This window comes from Xenopus laevis, chromosome 1S (genome assembly GCF_017654675.1).
Source record: "Xenopus laevis strain J_2021 chromosome 1S, Xenopus_laevis_v10.1, whole genome shotgun sequence".
In the NCBI taxonomy this organism is placed as follows: Eukaryota; Metazoa; Chordata; class Amphibia; order Anura; family Pipidae; genus Xenopus; species Xenopus laevis.
Genome location: NC_054372.1, coordinates 157805807 through 157825683, shown reverse-complemented (window position 1 = coordinate 157825683; position 19877 = coordinate 157805807). Strand labels below are relative to the sequence as shown.

Genomic DNA, 19877 nt, shown 5'->3' with positions numbered 1-19877 from the left:
TACAAAAAATGAATGCTAAGCTGAATTTAGATCCCTTGCTGGACAGCAATTGGCTTTATCAATAACAAATTCATCCTTCGAGAGCTAAATGATGTAATCTTCAGCTGCAATGAGGAACACTGATAGGTAACTTTTTTATTAACTGCACCTCTGATTACTCCAATGAAACCAATGTGTAGACTGTGGTATTTATGATTTGCAATAGACCTTATTGTCCCTCAATTTAATTGATGTTCATTATTGGCACTAGTGCCCAGTGACCCTTACAAACAACAACTGGTTTGAAATGACACATTGCAACAGAAGTTGGACATATAAACAACATGTAAAGCTCTATACTGCATTCACTTTCTAGTTTGTACGGGCCAATAATGTGATGTTCAATTTCTTGATTCCTGTTATATTTGCAATATGTAATGTAATTAAAAATATTTTAGCCTATGCTGTATATGCTTGATAATTTTAGTGATGCAGAAACCCAATGTCTCGCATTTGCTATAATAATACACAATCTAAGGTCCATGATCTAAGTCAGTGCTTTTTTGAAATTTTGGTTCAAGGCCTCCTTTGAGGCCCATTTGGCCAAGGTGTCACTTAGCTGATAGTACCCCATTCACTGCAGGGCCTCCCACCCACCTCCAGTATTGTATGAGAACTATTAGTGTAAGGTTTCTTTGTGGGTCCTAGTCTGACCCTGTATACGGTTAGCAGCCTTATTGGAGAACGCAAAAGCACTGAATTTTTTTATGTCAACGTTTAACCGCTAAAATGAAGTCAGCATGAGCCTTAAAAAAAGGCAGAATTTTGGAAGAATGATGAACATTAATCTGTTTTGTGAACAGCCTACTGAGAAACAGCAGGAGGAAAACTAACCTTCATTTATTGCAATAGTTTGGCAGTCCTGACTTATTCCCTGCTGCTAAATGGCTGTTGTAGGCATTTTCAAGAGGGTTGGTGGGGTCACTCACTGATATTAGCTATCCCCTTGTGGATTTCAAAGAATAATTCATACTGGACTTTCAGACAGGATTAGAAGCCTTGGTATATTAGGAATTCCTAATGTTGCAAAAGACAGATCAAGCTGAGAATCAAGCAGCAGAAGGAAATGAATTGCAAACCCTGTATGGAACCCCAAGGTCTTCTGTTAGGCTGTAATGGGAACTTGCATTATCACTTACACTGTGCAAGGCTATTTCACCAAGTCTCATAGTGAGAGTTAGTTAACTCCATGTTAACTGCCATTGCTTGGATTTTTGTTTTTAAAAGAGAAGTTTATTGTTAAGTTAATACTGTTTTCAAAATAAGGGAAGGACAATTCAGTTTTTTTATTGCATTTTGTTTCAACACTGGCAGGAAATGAAAAAAATCACAATTAAATTCAACCACAAGCATAGGTATTTATGAAAATAGCTTGAATGTTGAAAATACACCTCCCATTCACTTTTAGAGCTAAACTCCACAAGCGCTTTTGTAGGACGGTGTCAGATTGACAAAACGCATCCGACAAGTGGGATGGTGTCGCGTGGGTAAAAATATAATGGGAATGACAGAAAAATCTGATGCATAAACTACATGTAAAATATTCCATCTGGCACAACATAATTGTTGGATGTGAATGCTGCATGCTGCGTCTTCATCCGACAAAATAAAAATGGATGGTGTCGGAAAGACATTTCTTTCTCATTGAAATATATTGACTGTCGGATGTAAACATATGAAGAAGACTTCATCCGACTTTATCTGAGCCGACTATACATTCTAGCCTAGATGGATCAGATTTTGTAGCATGCTACAAAATCTTGTGTTGGTGCTTGATGTGGCGTTGCATGGAGGATCAGATATAATCTGACACACAAAATCTGATGAAAAGTGTTTGTGGAATTTTACCTTTAGAGATATTTGCTGAAAAAACATGATCTTGATTCTTTAAATTTGCCCCTAAATTTCATTGTTAGAAGAGGCTTATGTTCCCTGCTCAGACATCTCCAGTCCTTTACTATTCCAGTATCTTATTATTCTTAATTATATTCATATTAAAAAGTGCAAGGTTTGTAAATATAGATGTTTACAGATGAGGAATTAAAACTATTCATATACAGATTATTTGAAGGCCAAGTATGTCAAAAACCTCTGCGCATGGGGCATTGCATTTAAAAAGACAACATATTGAACTTTATTTTGAACATTTGTAACGGCCCTAAGCCATGTTTCAAGCCATTGAATTATTACATTCCATGACACAGATGATGAAGCTTGCAATGCCATGTTTTACTTGAGGCCAGGGAACTGAATTCAATTTATTAATGAAACAGTTTCTTTTATTAAATAACCAATGTTATTAAATATTTATTTAGCCAAGGTTAGAGTAATACCCTGGTGCTTTAGCTGCCATTCCTGTAATCAGTAATTTAATTAATGGGGATCTAAGTCCAAAAAATTAATTTATATAAACAGTCGACTTTCATTCTTTCCTTTCTGGAGTTGATAATGAGATATTAGAATGTTTCTCTGCTTATAACTAAGCTTTTGGCTTCTTTGAAAGTCAATCGACAACCCTTGGGACCTAAAACCCAGACCTTCAAAGAGAATGGTTTCTGAAAGTTTGATTAGCAGTCTGATGAGAAAATTTATAGTGAGGTATTGCCACAATCAAAGAAATTCACAGCAAAATTCCAAATTTTGAACTCGAATTTAAGGAGACTTGTCAATAAAAAAAGCTAAAACATTTCAATGAAAATTTGTCAACTAAAACCAAGAAATGTCAACCTGCTGATGACTGAGTTAGGGAAAGGGGACATGACCTAATGGATTCAGGGTGTGGTCTGTTGTGACATCAGAAATGACTCACTGCACATGCACACATCACTGACCGTTCTTTTTTATGGCAAAGAAATGATCACTCTTCATAGGAGGTAGGGGTACTTTGAAAAGTGAAATTATTTTACATTAAATTTTTAAAGACATAGTGATGTGTTCCAATTAAAAGCAGCCAACATCCCTTTAGATTTGCACCAATAAGACCCACAGTAGATGATAAATAGTGAGTGCAGTGCACTCTAGAGCTTTTGAGCAACATTATTTAGTTGCAGTAAAGTCAGCTCCTCACTATCTACATTTTTTGTGTGTTTTTTTCAGGTCATGTTTGAACATGCCCTGCACCCTGCTTGCCTATTCCACCCACCTCATACTTTCTATTTTTAATGTGCTGATATATTAGTCAATGCTTTATAAATAATGCTCAGTCTCCAGTCCCTGCCCTAGAGAAGCTTGCAGTCACATGTACACTATAGGATCAAATTCCTCAGACTTGTCTAGCCTCTGTGTTGGAAGGAACCAGAACACCTAGAAGAAACCTATTCAAATAGGGAAGAATACATTGTATGTATAAGTAGGATTGTGGGTTCACACTCACACAGGCATGCTAATTTTCTCTTGTAAAGACAGAATGAGATATCTGACACACATTAAATTACGAGACAGATTATCTTGGTGAAGTAATGTCTTGATAGCTCCAGATACTGTGCACATATGGAAAACGTTACAGCACATGCAAAAGCCATTAACTAGTGGAGATTTCTTTTGTAGTGTCTGATCAACTATTGTTGAGTTAGTGGCTACCTTGTGCCCTAAAGCTTTCATTTCATTAAAGGGATTCATGTTTCTTTCAAAATGAATCAGTTAATAGTGCTGCTCCGGCAGAATTCTGCACTGAAATCCATTTCTCAAAAGAGCAAACTTATTTTTTTTATATTTAATTTTGAAATATGACATGGGACATGTTGTCAGTTTCCCAGCTGCCCCCTGTCATTTGACTTGTGCTCTGATAAACTTCAGTCACTCTTTACTGCTGTACTGAAAGTTGAAGTGATATCACCCCCTTACTTTCCCCAGCAGCAGCCTAACAACAGAGCAATGGGAAGGTAACCAGATAACAGCTCCCAATACAAGATAACAGCTGCCTGGTAGATATAAGCCAAGATTATCTCTGTGCCTTCATTCTGACCAGAGTTGTATTTTGACCCAGAGCCGGTATGGCAATCTTGTCAGTTCTTGGACACCAGCAGCCCCTTCTCTGCCACTCAGAATACTGGCAAATGGCATAGAGGGAAAGCAGTGACTACTGAAAGCTCAGTCCCTGCATCCTGATTGGTTTCGGAATCATTTTCATGTTTTGGAACACTTTTTTCTAATTCTGCGAGCCATAATAATCTGTCAAAAATTTTTCATTTGTGTGCTTTGATGTAGACAAATGTGTATTAAACTCCAAAAAATAAAAGGAATTTAGGGAGTTATATAGTAATATGGGCAAATATTTGTGCCCTGATCCAGTACTCCAAAACAAATAATCAATTACTGGTCTATGAAGAATAACGTTGGCTAATGCTGCCACTCCTGCAGGATATGCTAATAGTCCTGTGTGTAGCAATCATTATTGTTCTACAGCAAACAGAACCCATGAAAATGTAATTCATGAGATTTAGTATGAGGTTAAAGCAAGAGGCTACGCTGTACATCTTTATCTTGGTTAAGAATAAACGTGCCATTTAACGGTCAATTAATTATCACTGTAATCACTTCCTAATAACTTGAGGAGAAACTGGGCTTTATAACAAACCATTTGCCCCTCCTTTGCACAATTCGAAGTCTCAGCAAGAGGTAACACATGCCGTTCCCATTACATGCAGAGCAAATGCTCTAGGCTACTTAACTTACAGTGGATTGCTTACTAACCATTCCCTGCTCTCTCCATCAGGCCTGTGTAACTCTTCAGCTACCAACTAAAAATGGTCATTGAAGAATAATGGAAGCTCCTGAATATCTCGACTTGGATGAAATAGATTTTAGCGATGACATATCTGTAAGTATACATTGCATTACTTTTATTCTTCTTGTTACAATGGTGTTTAGTACTAAATACCTTTAAAGGGCATGTAAGACCCAAAATAAATGTGTGCCTAATTGACTTTAAACAACTTTCAATATACATTAAACGCACACTGTTGGTGGTTTTAAAGCTATTTTCATTTGCTGGTGAGTGGCATATGTCTGACTGTTTATAATTTCCGCATTGCTGCTTTTGACTCCTGAAACAATGTAGCAGAAGCCAGCTAATTCATAGACCTATGAAGAAGCATGCATGGCTGATTTCTGTTACATTGTTTCAAGAGACAGAATGGAGTACAATTATGTCTACAAATAATTCATTTAACATTTGTAATCAATGTATAATGTACAGTTAGACTATCATTTTTTTTATTTGGCAAATTTTTTTTTGGGTTTACACACCCATACCTCCTAACTGTCCTGTTTTTCACGGGACAGTCACGATTTTGACATCTCAACCCACAGTCCCTGGTTTGTTACTGAAATATATTGACTTTCTCTTTGATCTCCTGCACTGAACAGCCAGTAAAAGATACAAAGTTTCTAACTTAATTGGCTTTTGGCAGATCTCAGAATAGATACTTAGATACTTTTGTAACAATTTAAGATAAGCAGGTCTCTTGGGGAAACTGACTTGCAACTTAAATGGCAATTCACCTTCATTAGCAAAACTGTAATAACACGTAAAAAACACAGATATGTGTTTAAACTTTCATAACCTGCCAAATTTTGTAAAATTAACATGGTACTTAGGTGTGGCCACAAAAATGGGGTTGTGCGGTAAAACTTTTTGTCCCTCTTACTATTTCCAAAATGTATGGGAGGTATGCACCCCCTTTGATATAATGTGCTGTATATTAGTGCTGTATATTAATAATTCTACAGATTAATATGTATCAAGGAGTTTTGGAAATAAAATACTTTACTACGTTCCTTTGCTTTGCTAGTAGCATATAGTAGCATATAATCTTTTCAGTGTCTTTGCATTTGCGCACTAGGTGCTACCATGTTGCTGTATCTAACTAATTAGTGGCCATAAACACTGTGTATGGTGCTTTCTTTAAAATCACAATAAGCTGGCGACACCTGGAAAGATTTAAGCTGCAAAGTTGGCCCCTTCAGACCAAGTCGATGGCTGATCTACCTTTATATGAGCCATCCTCGGATTCCTTTGCCACAGTTACATGGCCAGAAATTCGCAGTGGGTGAGGACTGCATCTACTCAGTGTCGTGGCATGGCCACCTTTACAAATGCTATCCTGTATCAAAAAAATCTTTTAAATCAAAGCCTTTTTTTCAAATAAAATCAAACCATTAATATAACTCAGGCTTCCTGCAGAGGCCCCCTTGCCTCTCCTGAATGGCACCACACATGACCCCCAGTACTTGCCTGTTTGCTGGGACCTGATAATAAAGAGTAGTGCATTGGGGTTGACAGCTTCGATCTCTGGCTACCTCCTTTTCTCAGATTTCTGGTACATGCATTAGTGCTGCTCAGTGATTGCTGGAAAATAGGATGTCAAGTAGCCTAAGATGGCAGCCACCACTGTAGGGCTGTATTTAGGACCTTACAGCACCCCCAACATAACTACATGATATCACATGTGATGTCACTTCTGGCCCACATGATACATCACTTCCACCCTGCCATGTTTTACAGTGACGGGAGCCGATAACCACTACACAAAGTGATACATTAATAGAGAACATGATATTGATAATGGTGGAGTCTTGATAAAGGATTACCCCACTTATACATATTAGGGTTGTTGATTTAAGGAAAATGTGGCCATTTCCGCAATATCTGATTCAGAATAATGATTATTAGTTATAAAATGTTCTTTAGTTGACTAATGGTGTATAAATAAACAGAGAACATCAGACACAAGGTGGGCAAACAAGTTTAGTTCGAAGTAAGATAATTATGTTTGACATGCACAAAAATGAAAATATAATAGCTGTACAGTATTTGTTTTCTCCTTGACATAAATATACCATTTGACTTTTGTATGTTTTTGATGACTGAAACAATTGTACATAACTGTATCGTGAAAAAAGAGAAAACTTCAATAAAAAGATATTAAAAAAATGTATTCACTTATTTAGGCATCCATGGCCACCCCTCAAAAGTTGCCCTAGGGTGCCTATATATATATATACAGTAAGTACACCCCTGCACCAATTGTATAAAGGTACAAGCAAAATGGGCTTTATTGGGGTTCCTGTGTGGTGTATTTCTCAGGGAGTGGGAAGCCTTGGTTATTTAAAGATTATAGTTCTCCTTTCATTTAGGTTTTCTTATTTTCTGTGGTGAAATGACTAAATTCTTAGTCACTCCCGTGAATGTATTTTTGCAGGAAAGGACTTTCCAGAGTGTTTAATGTTTCCTTTTTCCTCCAATTGACACATCAGTTTCTAGGACTTCCTTTTAAACAACAGTGTTGCTATTGTTTCCAGGCGAAGGTTTTGTTTGCCGCTGATATAATGGCAGTGCAGAGATCTGTAATACTGTGCAGCAGCAGCAGCCGGAGAAACTGAGACTTGGTAAAAGAGTTATTAGCACCATAACCTTCTCACGTAATTCTCGCTTTCTGTTTTCTCCACTTATAATAGCAAACTTGGACCCATTAAAGGCTAGATTGCTGAAAGTGTGGAGACTGCTCCTGGCAAAGTGACTATACATCCAGGAGATGTTAACCATTTCAGCCCTAGGAACAAGCTGCTGCTCAAAGATATATGAAACATTCAATAATCTGTGATAATTAAAATTTTAGATTTTTTTTTTGGTTATTCAGTACTTGTTTGTTTGGCTTGAATCCATGCCTAATAAAGCATAAGATAAGCAATTTGAAGTTTATTTTATAAAAAAAAAAAAAAAAAAATACCGCTGCAGCTCCTCCTTGTTGCAAAAAGTTAAAACTTGAATTTATTAGGCAACATTAGATGCCGCAGAGGTATTTTTTTCCTGTTTTTCAATTTTTTTCGTGTATGTCTATGCAAACCCCTAACATGGGTTTCCTAACTGCTTTGTGCTCAACCTACAAGGTTAAATAAGGTGGTTGGAGCACACACAATATTGTCTACTTAAGTTTATTATATTATAACAGGGACACAGAAAAAATCCACAATGCACCGTTGCATACACTTCAAAATGCATAAAAATAACTTTAGTTCCCTTACAATGAAATGCTTTGGCATGGCCTAAAGGGCCAGTATACATTCTATATGTGTATTTGTATGTATGCATATATTTATATTGAGCTATTTATATGTAGAGCTCTAAATGTAATACCTAAATTATATAGGGGGAGAGAGAGAGAGAGAGAGAGAGAGAGAGAAAAAGAGAGAGAGAGAGAGAGAGGACCCCACTTCAGTTGTATATGATGGATACTGAATTTTCGTAAGATTTTTCATGCAGGTGTTCCATTAGGGGAAATGTTAGACAGTATGGGGCAGATTTATCAAGCGTCGAATTTCAAAGTTAAAAATACTTCGAAATTCGACCATCGAACTGAAATACTTTGAATATCAAAGTCGAAGTTTTTTTCATCGAATTTGGGTATCCTGCAGTCGAAGTAAAACGATTCCAATTTCAGCGATCAATCTAACAATTTTATTTAGACTTCCAAAAACTTAGAAAAATGCTCTAGTCTAGAAGGTCCCCATAGGCTAACATAGCACTTTGGCAGGTTTAATTTGGAGAAGTATTAAAGTCAAATTTTTTTTAAAGAGTCAGTACTTTGATTATCGAATGGTCCAATATTCCAACGATTTTACTTCAAATTGAAGTCGTAGTATCCTATTCAATGGTCAAAGTATCCAAAAAATTACTTCGAATTTTGAATTTTCGAATTTTTACTTCGAAAATTCCCTCAAATTCACTTCGACCCTTGATAAATCTGCCCCTATGTGTAAGTGCTAGATCTGCCTGGGGTTATACAGAAAACATAAACAATTAAGCCACAGGCTGTCAATAGAAGGGTGAACCTTGTCCTCTGCAGAACTGTCAACTTGTATATATCTAGTTTGCAGGATCTGATTTTGGCACCATTTGTTGACTAGTTGTTGACTAGTTGACTAGTTCAGGCACCCAATGGTCCATAGCAAGGGGCTGCTTTAGGTGGCAGACCTTAAGTACCCATATAAAAAAGATCCCCAGCCATATACTTTCTCCAGTGTTGCTGGTTGGGGGAGGTAAAATGTATGTGATTGGCAGATGCAAAAAGACTGTATTGCACATGCAGGAGAGGCAACAGGTGGGCCTAGGGTAGGGACAACTGGGTAAATGCCAAGCAAAACATAAATTAATAATATATCTCAATAATAACGTTTTTATTTTTTATATTTAGTATCTCAAGCATCTTAGTTGTTCCTGTTTATAAGAAAAATTATCCGTCACATACCTAATTTGATCCATGTAAGTTGTCTTGGATTTCCTTTGTTTATAATGATGTAAGATATCCCAAAGCAGTGGGCAAAGCCCATTTTGGTTGAAGGCAGCCAACTGATCATACGTGGGAAACTGGGGGTTTACATTCTGGGAATATGGTCACAAACTACATAGTTACAACATGCAATGTGAACACACAATTGGTTAGGGGCTATGATATAATTTGATCATTTGCTTCTGGCAGACTTGTTAGTAATAGGAGAAGTTCTCTCTGCAAACTCCTGACGCTCCCTAATTGAACCTGAAAAATATGCCTTACAGTCTTGATCAGAATTTCATGGCCTGTTTGTTATTTTTTTTCCTGCCTTTGGAATGATTACATTTGTAGGTCATTGGGAAGCCATGCATAGTCAAAATAGTTTTCGGTAAGGAAGGAAAAAGCAATATTTTTAAGTGAAGTTTAAGTTTAGGAAAAAAGAAGTCAAAGTACTGCAGGATACCTGAAAAAGGTGTACTTAAAAATGCTATTGTGGAATGGTTTTGCCTGCTTTTTGGGGTTCAAACCTGTCGGGATAGTCGATAGAGGACCACAAACCAAGCTATGGGGTTGCCCAATAAAAGTTTAAATACAATCTGCTCTTGTGTGTATTTCCCAACCTTCAGTTTGTAGATATCAGCAATGGAGCATTCTGGGAACAACAACACATACATTCTTTATATCCAACAGTAGCTGATTACGTGCAACTTCAACCTTTGATTACTATAGTAGAGTAACTGATATTTTAAGCATGTTTGGAGTAAAGGGACCTAGACAATAAATGGGTTTCATGAAAAAAAGATCTGGGATGTTCTGATTTAGCCCTTGCCACGAGTTGGGGTAGAAATGCATACATACATTTTGATTACACTGTGTTTGCATTGAAGCTTAGTTTTACATGCAGTTAGTACACCTGAACTTGCATCTGCACAGTCTTAGAACAGGAGAAGCTTTGTAAGGCACCATGTTCATCTAGGAATTTTTTTTAATTGTTTTGTTTGGGTAGTATAAGAGCTTTTTATAACAACATTTGTTGAAATGAGACCAATCAGTAAAAAAAAACACTTACAGTAGGGGCAGATTTAGTAAGGGTCAAATTAAAAATTCGAATTTTCAAAGTCTTTTCTTTTTTTGGTCAAAACTCTCAAATTCGAATTGTGAATTATCCAAATTCGATTTGAGATTTAATTTGAAATTGAATTTTGAGATTTATCAAAACTCAAATTTGACTATTCGCCATCTAAAACCTGTGAATTACTGTATAAGTCAATGGAAGAGTCTCAGGGATGAATTTGATGTTTGTAGCCTTCCTGACATTTAAGTTTTTTTCGGAGAAAAAAACTCAAATCGATTTTTTTAAATTCAAATTGAATTTGATTCAAGTTTTCGAGTCGGTAAAATTAGTTTGAGTTTTACATCTTCTATTTTATTAATAACTAATCGAATATTTAAATTTCAAATATAATCAAATTCATGTGAGCTAAAAAAAACTCTTAAAGGGCATGTAAAGCCAAGAAAATAAAATCCCATTTTTTACTTTCTTTAATGAAAAAGAAACCTATCTCCAATATACTTTAATTAAAAAATGTGTACCGTTTTTATAAGAAACCTGACTGTATGCAGTGAAATTCTCCCTTCATTTACTGCTGTGGATAGGAATTGTCAGACGGTCCCTAACTGCTGAGCAGGGAAACAATCATACTTATGAACAGCAGGGGGAGCCCCCGCCTTACTTACCAGCCATGCAGAACTCAAGCAGCTTTGTTTATGACGATCCCTAAGCAGCCCAGACCACACTGAGCATGTGCACTTAGTCTTAGTCTTGCAAAGATGTTTAACAAAGTTATAAGATGGTGACCCCCTGTAGCCAACTTTGAAAGCATAAATTATTTGTTTGATTAGGCTTGTGGTGCAGTAAGTTCATGTTTATATTTAGTATACAAAATACAGCATTTCTAGCCTTATACTTTTTTAGACTTTACATGCCCTTTAAGTATATCTGAAGCTGATAACACTGTTTCAGCTATTTCAGCTTACTTATGGCTGGCGAAAACACATAGGTAGGAGCATAAGAACTAAAAAAGACCTTTGCTAACACAGAGGTTTATAGGGGTCATTTTGAAGTAAGTGCATGTATTTGCACATCATAATGGGGCACAAAAACCTGTGCCTCCCTGATAAAATGCAGGTCCTTCAAGAAGTAGCTCCAATTACTACTGAAACATCTTGAAAGCAAAACTGCACCACAATATTAATCACAAGAAGCCAACCTAATCATTTAGGACTCACTTATTCTACATCATCTGGAACGAACTGAAGTATTCACAGGAGTCAGAAATAGTGATGAATTTGCAGCAAATTTGCACGTTTTGGTGCTGATGAATAAATTCTCAAATTTGCTGCAAACATTTGCCAGCACCGGTGACAATTTTGACGCCGGCGACAATTAACAGACGAATTATCACTGGTGTCAAAATCGCCGGTGTCAAAATCTGTAAAATAGTTTGTAAATCTCAGTGTTCAAAACAGCATTAAAGAAAATACTTATATAAATACCAAATCAAAGAATGATTGATTTCCAGGATTGTGATACAATCACACATAAAGAAAAATATACAACTTTCTGAATATGTAGTTTATTTTACAACACTTTTTTTCCCGACATAAATCATTGAGACAGCTTTAAAATATGGGGCAAGTAAGGGGGCTTTCTATAATGCATTCAGTACCTTGATACTTGTGCATTATCTTTGTCACACACTAAGGGGCAGATTTATCAAAGGTCGAAGTGAAAATTAGAATTAAAAAATTAGAATTTCAAGCTAGTTTTTGTGTACTTCAATTAGGCAATAGTCCAAATTTGATTAGAATTTGAAAAAAACCCAGAAATTATTATTTCAAAATTTATTTTATGTACTGTCTCTCTAAAAATTCGACCATTCACCATCTAAAACCTGCCGAATTGCTGTTTTAGCCTCTGGGGGACCTCCTAGAACCTACTTGGAGTCAATTGGTGGACTTTGAGAAATCAAAGTTTTATTTTGGGAAAAACTTCAAATCATATGATTCGAATTTGCTATTCTTCAATTCGTACGATTCAAATTCGAACGAAAACTGACCTATTCGTTCAAAAACTGACCTATTCAGCCAGAAAAAAACTTGATTGATCTTTTTGAAGTCGTATTTCTAAATTTTTCAAAATCAAAATTTGACCCTTGATAAATCTGCCCCATACTGTACATTCAACAGAAAAAAATGAGAGGCCTTAGTTTCCCTTTAACCAACAGCTTGTGAAATTAATTGCTTGTACAGATTGTTCCTTAACACAAAAACTGTGATCTCTATTCCAACTAGTCCAGTATTCCAATATTGTTTTTTTTGTGTTTTCTATGCAACTAATTTGCTACAGCTGTTGCACATTTAAATTTAATTTTAATCAGATGACTTCCCAAGATCGTCCCACTCTGTATTTCATTAATAACACACTTCATTATCCTCATTCCTCTAGAAAGGCATGCACATTTCCACAGCATACACACTTTAGCGGAAACCCATTTATTAAAGTGGACCTGTCACCCAGACATAAAAAGCTGTATAATAAAAGTCCTTTTCAAATGAAACATGAAATCCAAATCTTTAATTAAAGCATTCATAATTTAAAAATCTCAGCTGTCAATCAAATATTGCCTGCCCCTCCTCTATGCCCTAGGCAATTACTTTCACTTTCCATTCAGCACTTCCTAGATGTCACTGCAATCCACACATTCCCCCAGTTCTCTTAACCATTTAATTGTGTAGCCAGTGCATGGAGATGGATGTCATGGATATCAGGCTTCCTATTCCACAAAATGGCTCCTGCCTGCTTGCTTTAATTATGAATTCCCAGACTGATGGAAACAAGATTAAAATAATTTATACAGTGTAATAAAAGCTCATTTTGCTTGACTAAGATGATAAAATAGGATTTAGGATATTTTTTTGGGTGAAGGTTCCCCTTTAAATACAGAAGCATCTTATAAAGCGTGAATTTTCATGACTTGTCAGAACCAATGATTCCCCATTAGATAGTGTAATACTTTCATTTAAAAGGGTGTAATTCTTAGTACTGGACACTAGAAGAACTGGGAAATCCTCTAGAAGAGCTGAAGGGGACTGTAGACAGGGGACAGGTCTACATAGGGTTGCCATCTGTATGGCCATTTCACCTGGTCAGCAGGTATTTGGAAGGGCTGTCCGGGTGAAATTTTCCTGTCCGGATTTCCAAATTAAGAAACCAGACAGGACATTGAAAATAAAGACATGGCGATCAGCTGATCACCATGTTACCCTCCCCACCCCCAACATCACCGACCCCACCCGTCTCCAATGTCATCCACCCCCCTGCCCGTTTTCCGGCCTCAGAAAAGGGGGCAACTCTAGGTATACAGCATAAAAAATAGTGCATATGTCATGCTTTCAAAAAATGAACTGCAAAGCATGACTAAGTGCAAACTAAATCATTATTATGGGCCCTTATCCGGCAGAACTTCAATTCCCAAGCATTCTAGATGAGTAATGCATACATACATGTATTAAAAAAATATACCCAATTATTTATAAATATAAACCACAGGCATGGGACCTGTTAATCAGAGAGCTTGAAACCTGGGGCCCCAGGGCAAAAGAAAAACATATCATGCATATACAGGATTTTATCGGATCATCTCATCCAGGAAAAACCGATCCACATTTTAAAATGGGAAAAAGATCTTCAGATAACTTACCTGCTATCGGACTGGATCAACGCAGCCAAGGCAGCATTCCAAATTCAAAGTGCACAAATCAAATTGAGAACCAAAGAAAAATTCTGTACAGATGGTACTATGTACCCCAAATATTACATCGTATGTTCCCGTCGGAATCTATAAAGTGCTGTTGATGTAACAAAGCAGAAGGAACATTACTTCATATTTGGTGGGGAATAACTCCATTCTGGGAAGAAGTATCTGGAAAACTTCAACAAACTACAGGTATTTTAATTCAGCCCACACCAGCTTTAGCCTTGCTCAAACTTGGACTTCAGGAGTATCCACAAAATTTTAAAAAAATTAGCATTTCATGTACTCACTGCAGCTAGACTTCTTATATCTAGAAATAGAAATCCCCACAAGTACCAAATTTGGATGAATTAAGCGCTTTGATGGACTCCAATCTATCATATGAGAAATTAGTGCTGGAAAATATACATTCACAAGCTAAACCAAAAATACTTTACCAACTATGGCAGGACTGGAAAATAAAGCAATCAATTTAACTAATAAAGAAGTAATTAAAACAGAGATTTCCCCAAAAAAGATCCCTTGCCTTTTTTTTCTTAATCCCTGCTTTTCTTTTTTCCAATTCTTTTTCTTTTTTTTTCTCTCTCCTTTAATTGTTTTTTATTTTTGTTTTGAAAATGATTACAAAATGTATATAACTTTAGTAAGGATTAATTATATCTTAGTCTTACAAGAATTATTTGATTATAAAGGAGTTTATAGAGGATGACCTTCCCGTAATTTGAAACTTTCGGGATAATGGGTTTCCAGATAACAGATCCTATACCGGTGCAATAATTTGGACCAGATTGCCTCCATGGACTTAAGACTGTGCAACATGCAAGCAACAGGCAAAATGTCACGGTCGGCACCCTAAACCAGAACTAGTGCCAAGCTCTCTGGTCTCGGCTCGGCTTCACTAGTAGTGTGACCGCCTTTGGCTTCGGGAGGAGCCCTGAGCGTACTCAGATGCCACCTGGATTTTTCGAGAGGAGCAAGGCGAGGAGTTCTGGCAAGCAAAGGGGCACGACAGTTGTTAAAGTCAGTTAGGCCGAAGGTCGCGGTACAACAGGATAAGGCAGAATCGTAGTCAGGCAGGCAGGGTCGACGCAGGCAGATAACTAGGATCGTCAGGAAGGCAAAGGGTCAAACCGGGTAGTCAATCAGAATAGGATAAGGCAGAAGGAGTCGTCAAAATACAGGCTGGGTTGGAGTACGGATATCAGGATGGTCAAAAACAGGCAAGGTCACAACAGGAGATCAATAACAAACAGGAACAGATGCACAAAGGCTCAAAGGCACCAGGATAACAAGTCCTATCACAGGCAATGATCAAAGTGAAACTGTCCCTTTAAATACATTTAAAATTTGCGCCATTGCGCGCTGACGTCACACGTCAGTGCGCCTGCGCCTTTAAGACGCAGACAGACTCTGCGCGCTCCCTAGGGGCAGAAGATCCTTGCAGGCGTCCCCACTTGGAGTGCGGCGGGCGTCCCAGCCGAACCCCACCACCCCTTCCGGGGTAAGTTATTACACAAAACAATCCATCCATATCTTTATATGGACTATGTACTGTATTAGTTGTGTTGATATGGTTAAAATATATTTAGGGTGACACACCATGCAAATTCATGTCAACTGGCTTCCAGGCTGGGTTGTAAAAGAGCAAAATACATTTAGGGACAAGTCATTGGATGGAGGCTTTAAATCATGCAGCTGTAGTCTTATTTTTAACATTCAAAGACTGGATAGCAAACAATAATAACAAGAACAATAATAGAATAGAGAACATAAAAATGTCACCCTACGCTAGTGCAAGGAACCAAAGTATAAATAGCACATCTTTATTGTGGTTAATGCTGTGGTTCTTTTTATTCAGCTCCACTGCCTTATTTCCTATTGCAGAGGCAGCCTGCTATAATTTCTCCACATTTCTCACATTGTTTCCCTTTTATTTTTCACATTATTTTTCTGCCTTGTTTGAAATGACGTATGAAAGGAAAACTTTTCGGTGCCTGATTAAGAAACCCTGAGGTCCCAAAGGAATTTGAGACTGAATCCATAATAAGCCCTACATGTTTATTATATGTGCTGAGGAGAGTGAAAAATTGTGGCCGTGACATGCGTGATTGCAACACTATTACTTCATTTTTTTTATTTTATGCCTCAAATCATTTCTTTGCACTTAGAGCTGAAGAAATCATCAAAATGTTTCTAATAAAATAACACATGATTCCCAGCAACTTTGCAATATACTGTACATCCATTACACATTTTCTATGGTTTTTAAGAAATGTGTATATATGTATTGCTATTGAAAGCAGTGTTTTTAGATCCTTTCTATTCTCTGCTTCCTGATGGTAGAGACTGTTGATACAATGTAAGACAGGGCAGCTGGGGAACATTGTTTAAAAAGTAAAAACCAGAGATTAAGCCTATGCTGCTTTCAATAGAAATTGTTTTTACAAAAAAACTTTAAAAGCACTGACCATTTTTAATAAATGTATATTGGAAAGTTGCTTAGAATTATGTTTTCTTTTATTAGGAAATGTTTTTATTTTGGTGTTGACTTATCCTTTAATGATTTGCATAGTTGCAAGTCTCAGGCTTGGCCTGTTATCTTCTCTATGTCAATGGGAGGCTGGCTAATATTGTCCTAGAGGCTGTCAGAGCCGCTTAGTCTGTTATTCTTACTAAGTCCTGTCTTTCATTCCACCACAGCTACATACATAGTGGACATAAACAGGGGTCTCCAAGGCCTGTAGAAAACTTGCCGAATTGGTGATTTATTTTATATCAAAATAAATAATGCATTGGTTTTGGGCTTTTCAAACCCACATTACAGTCCAGTATTTGGTCAGGTGGCCCTTTACTCACTCTCTCTCTCTCTCTCTCTCTCTCTCTCTCTCTCTCTCTCTCTCTCTCTCTCTCTCTCTCTCTCTCTCTCTCTCTCTCTCTCTCTCTCTCTCTCTATATATATATATATAAATATATATATATATATAAATATATATATATATATATAAATATATATATAAATATATATATATATATATATATATATATATATATATATATATATATATATATATATAGAAAGCATATACTGGGAACTGGCACTTATATAACAGTGTAACAAACTGTAACCTACAGCACTTTAATACCCCTCTGAATTGTCTGTATGTTACCCTCCCATTTAGACTGTAAGCCCGGGGTAGGGTCCTCTAGCCTCTTGTTTCCTTGACACTGAGCACTTAATCTGTATTGTAATTATATTTTATATTTATGTGAACTGTATTTCTAATAATGCACTTATTGTTACTTTTTATTTCAATGACCCCTTGTTTGTTACTACTAATTTATTGTTTTGCTGTAGAGTGCTTTGCCCTCAAGGAGCGCTATGCAAAAAAAATAAACATATATACATAAATACATATCATCGCCGTATGCATAGCAATACGTGCATGTCCAGTGCATCAACTGAAGCAGGCTGCTGTGGCAACCCTGAAGCTACAGTACCATCACCTTTGAGGGTCCTTTCCTGAATATTTGGCTGAATATACCGTCGGGCAAGGGCTGTTTCAGCACGTTAATTTGGTCCTCGCAGACAGGTGTCTTTAGGCCCTCATATTGATCTGATCCTTGGCCCTGGGGCAAAAGGTTGATTTGGTGCATCATGTTGGTGGCCAAATTGGATAAGGATCTGCTCATTTGGGGACCTTGCCAGACATGCAGGTCTTACCATGTATAGTCAACTTTACAATATTTCTCACTGGTTAAATGCCATTCATGTGTTTACATCCCCTTTAGTGTCATGCTTTCCAGTAGATGTACATTAAGGGGCAGATTTATTAAGGGTTGAAGTGAAAATGTGAATTTTTGAATTTGTGAATTATCCAAACTCAATTCAAGTTTTAATTAAAATTTGGAGATTTATCATACTCTGGCCCTTTAAGAACTCAAATATGACAATTCGCCACCTAAAACCTGCCAAATTACTGTATAAGTCAGTGGTAGAGGTCCAGGGATCAATTTGGTGGTGTTTGTAGCCTTCCTTTTCAGAGGAAAAACATTTGAATCGAGTTTTTTAAATTCAAAACGAGTTTTTATAATTTGAATCGAATTTGATTCGAGTTTTTGGGAAGTTTAAATTTGTTCAATGTTCAAAAAATTCAATGTTATTAATAAATTTAGACTTTATGGGAGTTTAGGGGAGTTCAAAAAAACTCACATGAATTCCAAAGTCAACCCTTGAGAAATGTGCCTGTTTATCACCCAACGCATAAAACACCAGCTATAGGTTTTTGAGATAATCCTGCAAAGAAGGTGAATGTATTCAAATAAATGATTTATTCAGTTGCCTGGAACAATTGCTTTAGTTGCACTTGGGTAAATGCTAGGGATGCACTGAATCCAGGAACCGGTTCGGGATTCGGCCAGGATTCGGCCTTTTTCAGCAGGATTCGGCCGAATCCTTCTGCCTGGCCGAACAGAATCCGAATCCTAATTTGCATATGTAACTTAGTGGTGGGGAGGGAAACCGCGTGACTTTTTGTCACAAAACAAGGAAGTAAAAAATGTTTTCCCCTTTCCCACCCCTAATTTGCATATGCAAATTAGGGTTCGGATTCGGTATTCAGCAGAATCTTTCGCAAAGGATTCAGGGGTTCGGTCGAATCCAAAATAAATGCCTTGATGCATATGTTTATCCTGTTTTGGTAAACCTACTGTATAAAGCAAGTTAGTAGTTAGAATTCACTGGCCATTTATCTGGTAAGCTACTATAGATTAGTAACATCTCATCCAACTGTGTGACTGTAACTACTTTGCCCATTTAGTTATTTACAGTTGTTCAGAAAGGAACCAGCTTGTTCATTTAGTGTGCCAATTCATTGCCTAATTCTAATGCCTTTGTATGTAACTAAGCATTGATGAGCCACTGGAAGAACAGCAATAACATTTTTTTTTTCTTTTTCTAGTATTCCATAACATCCCTGAAAACAATTCCAGAGCTGTGCAGAAGATGTGATCCCCAGAACGATGACAGATCAGGTATAAGTGTTTCCATGTGTGTATATTCTAGCATTCCACTTCCACCTCGATTTGAGATCATTTTCTGGTATTGCCCTGAGGGCAGCAGTGAAAAGCAACAGTTTGTCAGAAATTAGTATTTTATCGAAACGTAGGTCAGTTGTTTAAAATAATGACTTAAAGATATATACATGAGAGAACATAAACACAAGGATTCATCTTATCTGTTGCCTTAAGCTATGGCTGTAATTTAGTGAATTAATGCTGTTAGTTCAAAAGACGTTTCTTTTTTATTTTATTTTCCTCCTTACAATAAGACAAAAACAGGCTTCATCTTATCTGAAAATATTATTGCTATCAAATATAAACATGATGGCTTGGTGTGAGGTCCTGATTCAGTTTAAAGGAGCACGGGACAAAAATATAGCGGTTTATGTATTCTGTATACAGCAGTTTATTAGTCATGACTTCCTATACTTTATAACTTTGTTTTATCACATCTGGATACTTTTCTTTCATTCAGATGCAATCTGTTATTTTTCCTTTATGGCTATGGCACACTAAATAGGCCAAACTTCCAGGCAATCTCCATCTTGCATGACCATTATAGGTAGTCGTTTTCCTATATGTTTGAGTAGAAGCATTGTTATGTAAGGCAGTAGTAGAGTTTCCAATGTGCATAAAGACTTTACTTGCTCATATAATTCTTACCTATGAATCAGAGGAAGCCAGCTCTGTA

General features: G+C 36.9%; 1 protein-coding gene across 2 annotated transcripts in view; it reads left to right on the top strand.

Moving 5' to 3' along the window:
- Nucleotides 1-19877, top strand: part of sncaip.S (synuclein alpha interacting protein S homeolog) — a 149375-nt gene that overhangs the window by 77776 nt on the left and 51722 nt on the right. For both annotated transcript variants that reach the window (XM_018244288.2, XM_018244289.2), the window contains exons 3-4: nucleotides 4754-4858; nucleotides 19087-19159. In XM_018244288.2, the coding sequence (XP_018099777.1) occupies nucleotides 4802-4858; nucleotides 19087-19159 (130 nt within the window). In that variant the 5' untranslated portion in view covers nucleotides 4754-4801. The remainder of the gene's footprint in view (nucleotides 1-4753; nucleotides 4859-19086; nucleotides 19160-19877) is intronic.